At 49.5% G+C, this 16,695-nt stretch overlaps 1 protein-coding gene across 1 annotated transcript; it reads right to left on the bottom strand.

Moving 5' to 3' along the window:
* Window positions 1-652: 652 nt before the first annotated feature.
* On the bottom strand, window positions 653-16,398 carry NDUFB9 (NADH:ubiquinone oxidoreductase subunit B9). The gene is made up of 4 exons (XM_082259632.1): window positions 16,240-16,398; window positions 9,900-10,092; window positions 7,778-7,891; window positions 653-942 (listed from the first exon to the last, which is right to left on the bottom strand). The coding sequence occupies exons 1-4, from the start codon at window positions 16,323-16,325 to the stop codon at window positions 811-813; spliced, it is 525 nt and encodes a 174-aa protein (XP_082115758.1). The 5' UTR covers window positions 16,326-16,398; the 3' UTR covers window positions 653-810.
* Between the last annotated feature and the right edge of the window lie 297 nt (window positions 16,399-16,695).

Below are 16,695 nucleotides of genomic sequence, written 5' to 3'. Positions count from 1 at the left end.
TTTTTTGGGGGGGGGGGGGGGGGGGAGAATGTTATATAGCAGAATGTGAATAACGTTTTTTTTTTTTCAGAATTGTCGCTCTTTTTGTTTAAAGCGCAAAAAAAAAAAAAAAAAAAAAAAAAAAAAAAAAAAAAGCACACAGGTGATCAAATACCACCAAAAGAAAGCTCTATTTGTGGGGGGGGGGGGGGGGGGGGGGGGGAGACCGATTTTAATTATGTACAGCGTCGCACGACCGCGCAATTTTTCCATTAAAGTAACTCAGTGCCGAATCACAAAAAATGGCCTGGACATTAAGGGGGCAAATCCTTCCGGTCCAGAAGTGGTTAACATAAAAGAACGATGCTCATATTTGCCTTACACCGGAGCCAATGAATCTTCCTGATGAACGCATTTTATAAATACAGTGAAAGATTCACCAGTAAATGAGATTCCCCGCTTTGCACATTCACTCCCTAGAAATCAGAAGTCTTCTGTATGGGTCACACCTACCTACAGATTTTCACTCTCATTCAGCAAACTGCTATTTTGCAGCAACAGGAAATGTTTTTGTGTCTTCATGTCAGCACCCATTACGTGTTTTGTTCATGCATCTGTAATATCGATCGTGCATGTTTTAATAAAAGCCCAATACTCAGTAATTGGAAGGATATTTCCTTAGGATTGAAGTTGTTTAATGGATATTGGTGAATAAAGTGGAGTTGAATTATAAATTACATGCTGCAAAAAATAGAGCGATTTCAATGTTTAGAGCTGACAAACGTTTATCACATCCCTGGTGTCAGGCAGATACGACGTCCAGCTGGCTCTTTAAATAGGTTTCGCGCGAGCTCGGGTCACATACTCCCACCAGAATGGAGGAAGATCGCCCTCTTTACGGGCTGGCGGCAGAGCTTCCGTGCGCGGTCCTTCAGGTGGGGTCTCCTCCAACAGCTGCTGAACCTGAGGGAAGACAAAACGATATACTCCGATTAATAACACATGGCTTAATCCAGGGCGCTACCCCAGGTGGAGGGAAAATTTGAGACGCAAGAATCCTCCAACATAAGGCTGCATTCACATGTGAGCGTATTGATCGCGGGCAGAATCACAGCGATTCCGCCCGCGATCCGGAAATCATTGCAAATCGCGGGATGCCTGTGCGTTGCCCGTCATTTGCAATGGCACCCCAAACGCTGTGCGATGTTGCCGCGATTTCCGCCTGCCGAATCGCGGTAACATCGCGCAAAAAAAATTGCGGGACGAATTACGCTCCAAAGAAGCTCTTGTACTTTTTTGGGTGTAATGCGTCCCGCGGTTTTTTTTGCGCGATGTTACCGCGATTCGGCAGGCAGAAATCGCGGCAACATCGCACAGCGTTTGGGGTGCCATTGCAAATGACGGGCAACGCACAGGCATCCCGCGATTTGCAATGATTTCCGGATCGCGGGCGGAATCGCGGTGATTCTGCCCGCGATCAATACGCTGACATGTGAATGCAGCCCAAGTTGTAGCCGTTTATCTGCAGTCTTCTCTTCCTTACATCCATTCAAAGAGCAGAATTTATAAAGCTTGTCTGAGCTTTTAGGAAACAGGAGAGGGGTGAGCTGCAACTACACTGCAGAGCTCAGTGAGGAGAGCTCTGATAGCTGATTGGTGGGAAGAGACACACCCCCTTAATGCAGCACACAGGAACAGCACTGAGGCTCTCAATCACAGGCTGTTTGCTCCGGTCACCTTTTTTTTTTCTTGATGTCAGGAAAACTGGTCAGATGTGATTCATGCTGATAGCAGAGGAACAAAGCAGCAGAAAGAAATGACACTTGGTGCTCTGGATTGAGACAAATACACACTATAGAGCAGGGATTCCCAAACTATGGCCCTCCAGTTGTTCAGGAACTACAATTCCCATCATGCCTAGTCATGTATGTGACTGTCAGAGTTTTACAATGCCTCATGGGATGTGTAGTTCTGCAACAGCTGGAGGGCCGTATTTTGGGAATCCCTGCTATAGAGGGATATGCTTTGTTCATATTTCATGTCTGAGGTTTACAACTATTTTAAGGTTACAGGGAATGTTACTTTAATCCCTTCCTGACCACCACCTGTATTCAGAAACTCAATAGAATGACGCTCCATGCTCTGGATACTATTTAAAACAGTTGAACTAGCAGTCAGTCCCTGCATCGGATGTTACCACGGCTGTCAGATACGGCATTATAAAACATCTAAGGTTAAAGTCAGTAATGACAAAATCCGTTGACAGGCATGCTTTTTATAGCAGAAGAGACCCTAGAGGTCATAACTGTCCCCCCTGCCTGTCAGCAGGTAATGTGATCTGAGCCACACATGCGTTGGAGGGTCCCGTCTGTAGGCAGTCTGTGATAATGTTCTAGTATGCACCGCATAATACAACATTAGGACTTAAAGCCTAACTCCATATTTGTTGAGAGGAAAAAAAAAACGAAAAAAAAAAAAACAAACACACATTCCTCTCTGGGTGCGCTCTGTACATTGCACGGTCTTTAACAAACTTTATATAAAATACTCCCAGCTCCCAAGGATGAGAAAGATATGTAAATAAAATCAAATCCGGGAAAACACTTGATGAAAACTGCCGTCCACCACACCGCGTGAGTAAGTGCCACCACTCCCTTAACCGCTTGCCGACCGCCGCATGACTATTTACTGCAGCGGTCAGCCCCTCACAGTAGTACTACGTCGCTAGCCTGTGAGGCTGTAGGGAGCGAGCGCGTGCCGCTGCAGGCGCGGTCATGGACCCCCCCCCCCCGCGCGTGTGCCTGGCGGACCCAATGTCCGCCGGGCACTCGCGATCATCCGTTACACCGGGAGAAAGGCAGGCGGCTAATGTATATTAAAAAAGAATAGCGCGCAAATGCAAAAGAAATAACTACCAAATCTGAAGACAATCCATAAATAAAAATGGGGGTTTGGTCCCACCATATGGCCATATCGTGCTCAAGCCCACTACTGCGTCAAAGTACCCCATTATCAGTGGGTCCTACACTATCCATGAAAAAGAGATGAATCCAGCCTAACCCTTGGAGATAATACTCCTTGCTGGGAAGGATGTGCAAATGCACTACAGGGGACTCCTACTATATCCACTAGATGGTGGACACTGATTGAGTACAGGTGTGTGTGGGGGGGTGGGGAGGGTTGCTCAACCTCGATAGTCTGGTCAGACCGAATACATAATAAACAGGCAAAAAATTTGGGGGAGCATACCCATGTATTTCTAAATATTATCTAATAATTTTAGAAATACATGGGTATGCTCCCCCAAATTTTTTGCCTGTTTATTATGTATTCGGTCTGACCAGACTATCGAGGTTGAGCAACCCTCCCCACCCCCCCACACACACCTGTACTCAATCAGTGTCCACCATCTAGTGGATATAGGAGGAGTCCCCTGTAGTGCATTTGCACATCCTTCCCAGCAAGGAGTATTATCTCCAAGGGTTAGGCTGGATTCATCTCTTTTTCATGGATAGTGTAGGACCCACTGATAATGGGGTACTTTGACGCAGTAGTGGGCTTGAGCACGATATGGCCATATGGTGGGACCAAACCCCCATTTTTATTTATGGATTGTCTTCAGATTTGGTAGTTATTTCTTTTGCATTTGCGCGCTATTCTTTTTTAATATACATGTCTTTTGGTTCATAGCTGCAGCAGCTTTAGAAATACATGGGTATGCTCCCCCAAATTTTTTGCCTGTTTATTATGTAGGCGGCTAATGTAAACAAAGCCACCTGTCATTCTCCCCTGTGTAAGAATGGAGATCAGACGGTTCTACTATGTAGGACCGCTAATCTCTGTTCTTACACTAGTAGCCACAGCCAATCACAGTTAAAAACAAGCCCCTAGGACACACTTAACCCCTCCTCTCCAATACAGGTAATTCCTTCACTGCCAGTGTCATGATTACAGTAACAGTGCATATGTATAGCACTGATTACTGTAGTAATGTCACTGGTAACTCCAAAAGTGTCAAAAATGTCAGTCAAGGGTCCGATCTGACCGCCGCAATGTCGCAGTACCGCAAAAAAAAAAAAAAAAAAAAAAGGACAAAAATCTCTCTGTTAGTAAACGCGATAACTTTTGCGCTGTCAAAAGCACCATACTAACAATCCGAAAATCGGCAGATCGGTCGTCGGACAAATTTTCCCTACAGATTTTCTTATCGTGTGTACAGGCCTTTAGTCTTGAGATTCCCAAGACTAAGTCGTAATGACGAAACACATTGGGACATAGCTGCATGGCAATGAGATTTGTTTATACACGCTAGACGCCTAACAGAAGTGACGTTACGGTCCCTGGAGAGACGAGCGGTGTTTTGGAGACTGCTTTCGGGGGTGGTTCTGCGCTACCTGGATTTGTCATCGGACATTGAGGGGTTGATTAATCGCTTTCTGTTTTATTGGAACATGTGAGTGGAATTTGAATAATAAAGCCTTGTGGTTACATTATTACGCTATGGCTTTTTCCAATTTTGTTTTATTCATGGATTCATATTGAGCTGCTGCTGACCCTGGGAAATTAATTATACAGCCCCTGAACTGGTGTGCTGGATACGCGCTATATTGCCAGAGTTCTGGTAAGTTTATGACTTTAAGGAAGTGGTGACACTTTCTCACGCGGTGTGGTGGACGGCAGTTTTCATCAAGTGTTTCCCGGATTGGATTTTATGATATGAACTTTCTTGAACTGTTGATTTCCCACTTGTTATACCTCACCCAACACGGGGTTATTTATGCGCCACATGTCTTTCTCATCCCTGGGATTTGGACTATTTTATATATCTTAAGCATTTTTAATGCTGGCTAGCATCAGTGCATTTTAATATTGAATTCTAGATCAGAGTGTCATTTACCCTGCTTCTGTGTTTGTTTGCCGAGGCGCCGTGGTAGGTTTCATCTATAGGGGGCCGAGATTAGATGTTCCCATCTTTTGTGACTAATAAAACACTTTACTGACAAGGACACTTAAGAGATGGAAGTAAAAAAAAAAAAAAACAGGCGTATCAATGGAATCCATAACGCCCAGTGGGATGCCTCCTGGAAGTAAAGACCGCTGCATGTGAAAGCTCCAGCCGACCAGCGGTGAGAAAATGCTGTGTCTCTGATCCAAGATGTAGAGCTGTGCTGTCACGGCCATCATGGAATCCAGACAACTGGGAATTAGATCAGAGTGGGCGGGACATGTTTCAGAGCAGGAGAGACTGGGCATGCTCTGAAACATGTCCCACCCACTCTGGCGTCACTTCTAGTTGCCTGGATCCTATGCTGTTCCTGACAGCACAGCTCTCCTTCCTGGATCAGAGACACAGTGTTTCCCACCAGCTGGTCGGCTGAAACTTCCATATGCCGCTGTCTTTACTCCCAGGTGGCATCCCGCTGGGCGTTATGGATTCATTGCTATGCCTGTTTTTTTTACTTTCATCCTGTAAGTGTTTTTAACCCTTCCTAGTCATTAAAGTGTTTTATTATTGCACTTAGAAGCACCTTCTTCTCTGCTTTGTTTTACCTATAGAGTGTGCTTCCCTCTTCTGAAGTGCTGCTGTGGTGCATTAATCACATATCAAGAGGCAGTCATGTACTGTTTGTCAGTCTCCTTGTCATTCAGAGCGCCCTATTCTCCACACTCCATGGGGTGTAAATAGTAGGCGATAAGAATTTATATACACAAGGCTGAGTATATCTCTCTCTCTCTCTAATATATACACACACCATATTATATATATATATATATATATATATATATATATATATATATATATATATATATATATATATATATATATATATATATATATATATATATATATATATATATATATATATACATATATACACACACACATACATACATACACACACACACACTTTCAGAAAGCTTTAGTGTTACTTGAGAGCCAGCTGGCAGCGCGTTTCCCCTTTTATGACCAGGGGGTTGTTGATGCCTAGGAGACCAGGCCAAATTTAGCCAAGCAAAACAGACTGACTTAAGACTGCGCTGTCCACTGTTAACTCTTTCCTGTTAAGACCTGGAAGTTCAGGGAAGCAGCACTGAGAGAGTAGGAACCAGCAGGATTTAAGGTTGAAAACGGAAAATAATTTTAACAAATAGTTTACTGGAGAGTGTTTATATTTTTGTGCTCCATGTGATAAGCTAAAGAAACTCTGTGGGTTTAATGCTACTTTAAATGTTTAACCACTTTAGAACCGCTCACAGTAATACTACTGCGGCAGAGTGGTTCGTTATCGTCCAGCGACGTAGTATTAACGTCGTTAGACACTCCCCCTTCTGGGCGGCGCTTGCGCACCGCCGGAGGCTCGCTCCCGCTGTTTTCATTCACAGCGGGAGTCGGGCCAGGGGAGGAGCAGCGGCGATCGCCGCTGCTCTTACCCGATCGTCGGGGATCGAGTCTGGAGATCCGCCCGCTGTGTGTAAACACAGCGGGCGGATCTCCATAGTGACAGGGAGTGACAGATCGGACTGTTCAGCATAGCTGGACATCCGATCTGTCCATGACTCACACAGTCACCTCCTCCCCCCCCCTACACGTCAGTAAGCACCAGGCATGCATTAACCCCTCCCTCTCCAATAAAATTAACCCCTTCCCTGCCAGTGTCATTTTTACAGTAACAGTGCATATTTATAGCACTGATTACTGCAGTAATGTCACTGGTACCCCCAAAAGTGTCAAAAATGTCAGTCAAGGGTCCGATCTGTCCGCCGCAATGTCGCAGTCCCGCAAAAAAAAAAAAAAAAATCGCAGATAGTCGCCATTACGCGTTAAAAAAAAAACACCAAAAATGACAGAAATCTTTCCCTTTGTTAGTAAACGCAATAACTTTTGCGCAAACCAATCAAAATACGCTTATTGCGATTTTTTTTACCAAACATATGTAGCATAAAACAAATTGGCCAAAAATTTTTAAAAAAATTGGTTTTTACATCTTTTTTGGGGGGAATTTCATATAAAAAAAAATGTTAAAAATATTGTTATTTTTTCAAAATAAACGCTCTTTTTTTGTTTATAGCGCAAGAAGTAAAAATCGCACAGGTGATCAAATACCACCAAAAGAAAGCTCTGTTTGTGGGAAAAAAAGGACGTAAATTTCGTTTGGGTACGGCGTCGCACGACCGCGCAATTGTCAGTTGAAGTCGCACAGCGCCGAATCGCAAAAAGTGGCCTGGACGGAAGACAGCAAAATCCTCCGGTGGTAAAGTGGTTAAGAGCTGAAGCCTGCCAACTGCTTCTGTCAGAGACACAACGCCAGTACAAAAGCCGGGGGGGCTAGCTTTTTTTTGTAAAAATCATGGGATCACTATGATCTTTTGGTGATCACATGACTAGTAACTATAGAGGGTTGATTTACTAAAACTGGAGAGAGCAAGATTCGGTGCAGCTCTGCATTAGAAACCAATCAGCTTCCAAGTTTTATTGTCAAAGCTTAATTTAACAAGCTGAAAGTAGAAGCTGATTTACTACCATGCACAGCTTCTCCAAATTTTGCATTCTCCAGTTTTAGTACATCAACCCCCTATGTGATTGGTTCCTGACAGCCTGGCTTTAAGGCAGGGACATTGGTTGGTTGTAGAAATCTGTTCAGTTATTTTTACAATGGAAAGCTGGCTGAACTGCCTGGCATATGGCTGGCATTATGACCAAAGGCAACAAATACGTCCTGACAATTTGTGTGTTTTGAACACCAAGTAGTGATTACGTTCACAGGGTTTGGGCTCATGGTGACACTCAGACACTGACCTCACGGTCCCAACTTTCCTCCCGAAGTTTCTTCCATTGCTCTCTCTTTGCAAAATAATCTGGGTACATGGCCTTCTCTGATGGGTGCCAATAGTCCAAGGCCCACTCTGGAACCTGCACAACACAAGTTAGATTAAAATGAAAAACAATATTATATACCGTCACAAAAAAAGGACATATGTTGACAACTAGTGATCAACCGATATCGTTTTTTTTATTGCCGATACAGATACTTTGGCCAATGTATATTAGTATCGGCTGATATTTTCGTACATTAAAAAAAAAAAATTATTATTTATTTTTATTTTTTGACAGGTACGGTTGTGGAGGGATCTGGGAGGTCTAAAAGACCCCAAAACCCCTTCTCTGTACTTAAAAGCATTCAAAACGCCAAGTTTGGCTGTTTTAACTGCTGTAATCTTTTTTAATTTTGCACCAAGTACCTGGAAGCAATGTCATGACATCCGGGTTTTTACATGGAGACCCAATCAGAGCTGAATGCGGCTTTGATCGGGTCTTTGGCGGCCGTGCAGGATGGTTACCCGGGTCTCTCGGTGGGACAGGAGACCCGGAAGGAGGGGGGGGGGGTACGTCTAAAGATCCCACACCCCTCCTCTGCACTTGAAAGCATTCAAAACGCCAAGTTTGGCTGTTTTGAAGGCTGTAATTTTTTTTTAATTTGGTGCCGAGTACCCGGAAGTGATGTCATGACATCCCTTCCGGGTTTTTACATGGAGACACGATCAGAGCTGAATGCGGCTTTGATAGGGTCTTCAGTGCCGTGCAGGCTGGTTGCCCGGGTTTTCTGGTGGGACGGGAGACCCGGGCGAGCCACAGAAGGCGGCGGGAGGGGGGACGTCCCCTCCCGCTCCTTGTAATGAAAGCCTAGTGGCTTCTCAGTCGCATCGGTTGTCATTACAAGACAGCCGACCGTTGGCTATGGACGCCGATACCAGGGCGATGCCTCTAGCTGCAGGCATCACGCCAGTACAGCACTTTCAATAAATATCAGTAATATCGGTAACCTCCGGGGCCGATTCCGATATATCGGGGAAAGTGCATATTGGCCCCCAATATACCGGCTTTGTCGATAATCGGTCAATCCCTATTGACAACATTAAATCAAAAAAACCAAACGCTTACAGAACACTTAGAAGCGGAGTTCTCACAGAGCCTAGTTATACTGCAATGGGGTAAAGCCTACTCCACTATTCATTTTAAAGAGGTTGTAAACCCGTGCATTTTTTTTTTTTTTTTCCACCCTGCAAGAGAAAGCCATAATGAGCTAGTATGCATCGCATACTAGCTCATTATGCAATACTTACCTTAGAACGAGCCCCCCCGCCGTGCCGCTCACTCACCTCTATGACAGGCGACATGTCCAGTCGCCCGTCTTACGGGATCACGGCATCCGGCCATCTGATTGGCCGGAGCCGCGGTGACGTCACTCCTGCGCACGCGCGCGAGAGCCGACAGTCACGGCACGGGGCTCTGAAGGAACGGCACCAGCGGCCGTTCCTTCAGAGCACATGCGCCAGTGACGTCACTGGCTGCATGTAAGGTAAATATCTCCTAAACGGTGCATGTTTAGGAGATATTTACAGTACCTATAGGTAAGCCTATGATAAGGCTTACCTATAGGTACAAGTGTCAGAGGAGGGTTTACTTCCTCTTTAATTTTACACCGCTGGCTTCAGGAGCCCTACGCACATTTGTGAAGCACACCACCATGTTTTAAAAATGTGTGCTAGTGGAAATGGCATGACTGTGCTATGGCTTTTACCATTTTACTGAATATAGCATAGTGTGCCAGTGCACTGAGATTAGTGGCTTGTGGGAATGCAGTAAAATAGGACAATGCTGTCGCTGAATGGTTGTCACCTTAGAACAGGAAACATCTTTTTCTTTATTTGCCATTTTTTCCCCCCACAAAAGTGGAGTTACCCTTGAAGACAAACTAAAGTTCCTCTTAAAAACCCCCTATGGTGCCAGGGTGTAATAGAAGTGCTTCCAGACCGGTAAATTAAGAGTTCTAGCCCCAACATCAGAACTCCCTGTTGGATGTGCATATAGTGGTATATCCAGAATGCAAACCCTGTCACACAGTAATGTGTGTGCTGACCTTCCAGCAGTCGTATCTCTCATAACAGGTTCCTCCCGGGGCATCGGGGAAGATGTATGGCATGGGGTGCTGGCGATTGTTGAATTCTTCCTCTCCAGCCTTCAGCTGTAAGGTGGCTTTCACCATATCCTGCTCATCTTTATGCTCCTCGAAGCGAGCTCTCAGAAGACAGGCCTGGTAGCGGAATTCAGGTCTGTGATGAGGAAAGCAAAAAAACAATTGAAGGATTTCCCCGACATTAGAATACTAAAAGTCAGAATCGCCTCACTGATCAGGAGACTCACACACCAGGAAGAGATCTGTATGGTTTACCACCGCCCATCATACATCTACTGCGCCAGAGTGGCCACTCTGCGCCAGATCACGTACCTAGTACCTGATCTAACACTTCCGGGTGTGCCCCACTCCCGATGTGATCACACACAGAAGAAGCCCACCGGCAGGTAATGTGGATTCTATGGCCGCCGGTAAGCGCCAATTGTTCAACACAACGGCAGAACTGCGTAAACTAGGCAGGTCACCATTCTGTCAATAGGGAAGGCATTGATCCTGTGTTCCTGTAAAGCAGAAACACAGATCTTTGCCTTCCCCTTGTAAAAGCACCTCCCCCACAGTGAGAAAGTACTGGCTAGGAACACAGTTAACCCTTTGATTGCCACTGATAACCCCTTCCCGGCCAGTGTCATTAGTACAGTGAAAATGTATTAGTGTCACTGGTCCCCAAAAAGTGTTCGATTTGTCTGTAGCAATATCACAGTCACGCTATAAGGCTGGATACACACTATACAACTTTTGTTGGTAGATTTCCTTTAGATTGAAGCCCCGTACACACGCACAGATTGTTGGCCAACGTCCGATCTGCCGATTGTAGGCTTGTTAAGTTGGATACACACTATCCAACTTTTGTTGGTAGATTTCCTTCAGATTTACCTTTTCTATGTAGTGCAAGGGCCTGCCAAATTGCATACAAATTGAAAGTGTTTAGATTTGACCTCATATTATATGGTTTTAATAAATCTAACAGGAAAAAAAGAAATCTAAAGAAAAAAAAATTGTGTCACTGATCACCCCCATTATAAGTAACAAATAAATAAAAGAATTAAATAAATACATTTTTAATTTTGTGCCATCCAATCAATATATGCCAATTGGGTTTTTTTTTTTTTTTTTTTAACAAAAACAAAGGAGCAGAATACATATTGTGTAACCGTTTTTCAAGTGCAAATTTTCAATAATAAATATACAAGAATTAAGAAATTAATTTTAGGGCACACAAATGCAATAGGTTACCCATTTTTTTTGGGGTAAAATATAAAAGATGAATGTTGTGTCGAATTAATAGATAACCAACATGTCACCATTTGTCGCCCGCTTACAGTACATTAACCACTTAAGCCCCCGGAAGATTTTACCCCCTTCCTGATCAGGGGGTATTTTGCGATTCAGCACTGTGTGACTTTAACGGACAATTGCGCGGTCGTGCGACGCTGTACCTAAACTAATTTGACGTCCTTTATTTCCCACAAACAGAGCTTTCTTTTGGTGGTATTTGATCACCTGTGCGATTTTTTGATCATGCGCTATAAACAAAACAAAAAAGAGCGTCAATTTTGCAAAAATAATATTTTTCACATTTTTTTATATGAAATTCCCAAAAAAAAAAAAATTGCAAAAAGCGTATTTTGATTGGTTTGCGCAAAAGTTATTGCGTTTACTAACAAAGGGAAAGATTTTTGTCATTTTTGTTGTTTTTTTTTTAACGCATAATGGCGGCGATCTGCGATTTTTTTTGCGGGACTGCGACATTGCGGTGGACAGATCGGACCCTTGACTGACATTTTTGACACTTTTGGGGTTACCAGTGACATTACTGCAGTAATCAGTGCTATAAATATTCACTGTTACTGTAAAATGACACTGGTAGTGAAGGGATTAACTTTATTTGAGAGGGAGGGGCTGTGTGTGTCCCTAGGGGCGTGTTTCTAACTGTGATTGGCTGTGGCTTGAGGCGTAGGAACAGTGATCAACGGTCCTACATAGTAGAACCGTATGATCACTATTCCTACACAGGGGAGAATGACAGGCGGCTTGTTTACATTAGCCGCCTGCCTTTCTCCCGCTGTCACGGACAATCGTGAGTGAGCGGCGGACATCAGGTCAGCTGCTCACACGCGCGGGGGGGCTGGGGGTTTGGGGGCCGTGACCGCGCCTCCGGCGGCACGCGCTCCCTCCCCAGAGCCTCACAGGCTAGTGACGTACCGGTACGTCACTTTGCCTGTGAGGGGCTGACCGCCGCAGTATATGTACTTGCGGTGGTCGGCAAGTGGTTAAGGCTGGGTTCACACTAATTGCGGAGCAGCTTGCAGCAGGGGGTCCGGTGCGTCCCTGTTCACCGTTTTGGGGGCCAATATGGACCCAATATTTGCCCAAATTCAGACCAGAAACTGAGCCACAGAAGCACAGGACCCTTGTTCAGTGCACTCCGCGGCCACCCCAGAGATGTGTGAACCGCATCTATTGAGAGCCGGTCACTTCATATGAGAGTGCCCGCCGCCCACGCCAGGTAAGCAGAAGAGCCCTGCTCTTTGTATAATCAGGCGACACCCTAATCCCCATGCACTGGTCACTCTGCATTGACGGGGGGCACCGCTCGCTCTGCATTGATGGGGGGGGGCACCGCTCGCTCTGCATTGATGGGGGGGGCACCGCTCGCTCTGCATTGATGGGGGGGGGGGGCACCGCTCGCTCTGCATTGATGGGGGGGGGCACCGCTCGCTCTGCATTGATGGGGGGGGAGGCGCCGCTCGCTCTGCATTGATGGGGGGGGGGAGGCGCCGCTCGCTCTGCATTGATGGGGGGGGGGGAGGCGCCGCTCGCTCTGCATTGATGGGGGGGGGGGGGAGGCGCCGCTCGCTCTGCATTGATGGGGGGGGGGGGGAGGCGCCGCTCGCTCTGCATTGATGGGGGGGGGGGGGGAGGCGCCGCTCGCTCTGCATTGATGGGGGGGGGGGGGGGAGGCGCCGCTCGCTCTGCATTGATGGGGGGGGGGGGGAGGCGCCGCTCGCTCTGCATTGATGGGGGGGGGGGGGGGAGGCGCCGCTCGCTCTGCATTGATGGGGGGGGGGGAGGCGCCGCTCACTCTGCATTGATGGGGGGGAGGCACCGCTCACTCTGCATTGATGGGGGGGAGGCACCGCTCACTCTGCATTGATGGGGGGGAGGCACCGCTCACTCTGCATTGATGGGGGGGAGGCACCGCTCACTCTGCATTGATGGGGGGGAGGCACCGCTCACTCTGCATTGATGGGGGGGAGGCACCGCTCACTCTGCATTGATGGGGGGGAGGCACCGCTCACTCTGCATTGATGGGGGGGAGGCACCGCTCACTCTGCATTGATGGGGGGGAGGCACCGCTCACTCTGCATTGATGGGGGGGAGGCACCGCTCACTCTGCATTGATGGGGGGGGAGGCACCGCTCACTCTGCATTGATGGGGGGGGAGGCACCGCTCACTCTGCATTGATGGGGGGGGAGGCACCGCTCACTCTGCATTGATGGGGGGGAGGCACCGCTCACTCTGCATTGATGGGGGGGAAGGTACCGCTCACTCTGCATTGATGGGGGGAGGCACCGCTCACTCTGCATTGATGGGGGGGAGGCACCGCTCACTCTGCATTGATGGGGGGGGAGGCACCGCTCACTCTGCATTGATGGGGGGGGAGGCACCGCTCACTCTGCATTGATGGGGGGGAGGCACCGCTCACTCTGCATTGATGGGGGGGGAGGCACCGCTCACTCTGCATTGATGGGGGGGGAGGCACCGCTCACTCTGCATTGATGGGGGGGGAGGCACCGCTCACTCTGCATTGATGGGGGGGAGGCACCGCTCACTCTGCATTGATGGGGGGGAGGCACCGCTCACTCTGCATTGATGGGGGGGAGGCACCGCTCACTCTGCATTGATGGGGGGGAGGCACCGCTCACTCTGCATTGATGGGGGGGGAGGCACCGCTCACTCTGCATTGATGGGGGGGGAGGCACCGCTCACTCTGCATTGATGGGGGGGGAGGCACCGCTCACTCTGCATTGATGGGGGGGGAGGCACCGCTCACTCTGCATTGATGGGGGGGGAGGCACCGCTCACTCTGCATTGATGGGGGGGGAGGCACCGCTCACTCTGCATTGATGGGGGGGGAGGCACCGCTCACTCTGCATTGATGGGGGGGGAGGCACCGCTCACTCTGCATTGATGGGGGGGGAGGCACCGCTCACTCTGCATTGATGGGGGGGGAGGCACCGCTCACTCTGCATTGATGGGGGGGGAGGCACCGCTCACTCTGCATTGATGGGGGGGGAGGCACCGCTCACTCTGCATTGATGGGGGGGGAGGCACCGCTCACTCTGCATTGATGGGGGGGGAGGCACCGCTCACTCTGCATTGATGGGGGGGGAGGCACCGCTCACTCTGCATTGATGGGGGGGGAGGCACCGCTCACTCTGCATTGATGGGGGGGGAGGCACCGCTCACTCTGCATTGATGGGGGGGGAGGCACCGCTCACTCTGCATTGATGGGGGGGGAGGCACCGCTCACTCTGCATTGATGGGGGGGGAGGCACCGCTCACTCTGCATTGATGGGGGGGGAGGCACCGCTCACTCTGCATTGATGGGGGGGGAGGCACCGCTCACTCTGCATTGATGGGGGGGAGGCACCGCTCACTCTGCATTGATGGGGGGGGGGGGCACCGCTCACTCTGCATTGATGGGGGGGGGGCACCGCTCACTCTGCATTGATGGGGGGGGGGCACCGCTCACTCTGCATTGATGGGGGGGGGGGCACCGCTCACTCTGCATTGATGGGGGGGGGGGCACCGCTCACTCTGCATTGATGGGGGGGGGGCACCGCTCACTCTGCATTGATGGGGGGGGGGGGCACCGCTCACTCTGCATTGATGGGGGGGGGGGCACCGCTCACTCTGCATTGATGGGGGGGGGGGGGGGGCACCGCTCACTCTGCATTGATGGGGGGGGGGGGCACCGCTCACTCTGCATTGATGGGGGGGGGGGGCACCGCTCACTCTGCATTGATGGGGGGGGGGGGGCACCGCTCACTCTGCATTGATGGGGGGGGGCACCGCTCACTCTGCATTGATGGGGGGGGGGCCCCGCTCACTCTGCATTGATGGGGGGGGGGCACCGCTCACTCTGCATTGATGGGGGGGGAGGCACCGCTCACTCTGCATTGATGGGGGGGGAGGCACCGCTCACTCTGCATTGATGGGGGGGGGAGGCACCGCTCACTCTGCATTGATGGGGGGGGGAGGCACCGCTCACTCTGCATTGATGGGGGGGGAGGCACCGCTCACTCTGCATTGATGGGGGGGGGGCACCGCTCACTCTGCATTGATGGGGGGGGGGCAGGCACCGCTCACTCTGCATTGATGGGGGGGGGGCAGGCACCGCTCACTCTGCATTGATGGGGGGGGGGGCAGGCACCGCTCACTCTGCATTGATGGGGGGGGGGCAGGCACCGCTCGCTCTGCATTCATTGATGGGGGGAGCACCGCTCGCTCTGCATTGATGGGGGGAGCACCGCTCGCTCTGCATTGATGGGGGGGGCACCGCTCGCTCTGCATTGATGGGGGGGGCACCGCTCGCTCTGCATTGATGGGGGGGGCACCGCTCGCTCTGCATTGATGGGGGGGGGGGAGCCGCTCGCTCTGCATTGATGGGGGGGGGGAGCCGCTCGCTCTGCATTGATGGGGGGGGGGGGCACCGCTCGCTCTGCATTGGATGTGGGATTGAATGTGCAGAATAATCGGCCGATACATGGTTACCAAAATATCGGCATCAGCCCTGGAAAAACCATATCGGCCCATCCCTACTTTAGAGTAGTACAGTGTCACTGAACTACTCTGATGACGGCGGCGCCATCTTTGTTCTGGTATCACCCAAGGGCACCATCTACATTAAGATGACACAATGATTAGAATTCTGCTGCCTGTTGCAGGCCGTGTTCACCAATAGCGGACACAGATCAGCCCCCCTGCTGCGGAGGGGGGGGGGGGGACTGAGGAAATGCTCCCTCCTGCCTGCAGCAGACTGATGGCATCATCTCAGCCTAGACAGAGTCACTGTGACTGGAGATCAGAGAGGGCTTTATACTGAGAAGAGATGGAGTTTTCTGAAATATGACACTGTCAGTGTACACTGGTTCATGTCAGGGATTGGTTCGGTCACCTACAGGTCCTCTTTACTACAAGTCACACCCCTCCCCCTCCTGTCATTGGGTGTCCTCCCCGCACAGTCCGCTCTCCCCGGTCCCTCTCCTCCTCCATTACCTGTGTACCACCCAGGACTCCAAGTGCCGCACCGCCTTCTTATACAGCCGCAGCACCTTCTGCTGGTGGGTCAGGTACCCCGCCATCTTGCCCCCCTCTCCTCCAGGCTCCTGAGCCGAGTTCACAACGTCCTCTGTTTCTATTGGTCTACTGCTGACACGTGATCCCCCCAAACATATCCTGGAATACAATATGTCTTCAGCACGTTAGCCTTTGTGTGTAGGGGGTGGCCATTTTTTAGGAGACCTCGCCCTGTATTCTTCAAGGACATTCCACTTAACAAACATGGCTTCTATCATGGAGACATTTCAAACTCATTGCGGCCTGATCAGTGATTGGCTGCCTGCTGACCCTACATACCGGAAGGAGAGCGCTGATAGAATGTGTCTTCCAATGAAAATACAGAGTGGCGAGGAGGCGGCCATTTTCGCGTAGACCAAAAATAATACAGGGAGA

Source organism: Pelophylax lessonae (assembly GCF_965119305.1).
Source record: "Pelophylax lessonae genome assembly, chromosome: 5".
NCBI classification, from domain to species: Eukaryota; Metazoa; Chordata; class Amphibia; order Anura; family Ranidae; genus Pelophylax; species Pelophylax lessonae.
Note: the sequence above shows the minus strand (reverse complement) of the source record. Positions and strands in the feature narration are given on the sequence as shown.

Coding starts and splice junctions, on each gene's coding strand:
- NDUFB9 (XM_082259632.1), bottom strand. CDS start 16,325: ATGGCGGGGTACCTGACCCACCAGCAGAAGGTGCTGCGGCTGTATAAG. Junction 10,093..16,239: donor GAGTCCTGGGTGGTACACAG/GTAATGGAGGAG, acceptor TCCTCATCACAG/ACCTGAATTCCGCTACCAGG. Junction 7,892..9,899: donor AGAGATACGACTGCTGGAAG/GTCAGCACACAC, acceptor TGTGTTGTGCAG/GTTCCAGAGTGGGCCTTGGA.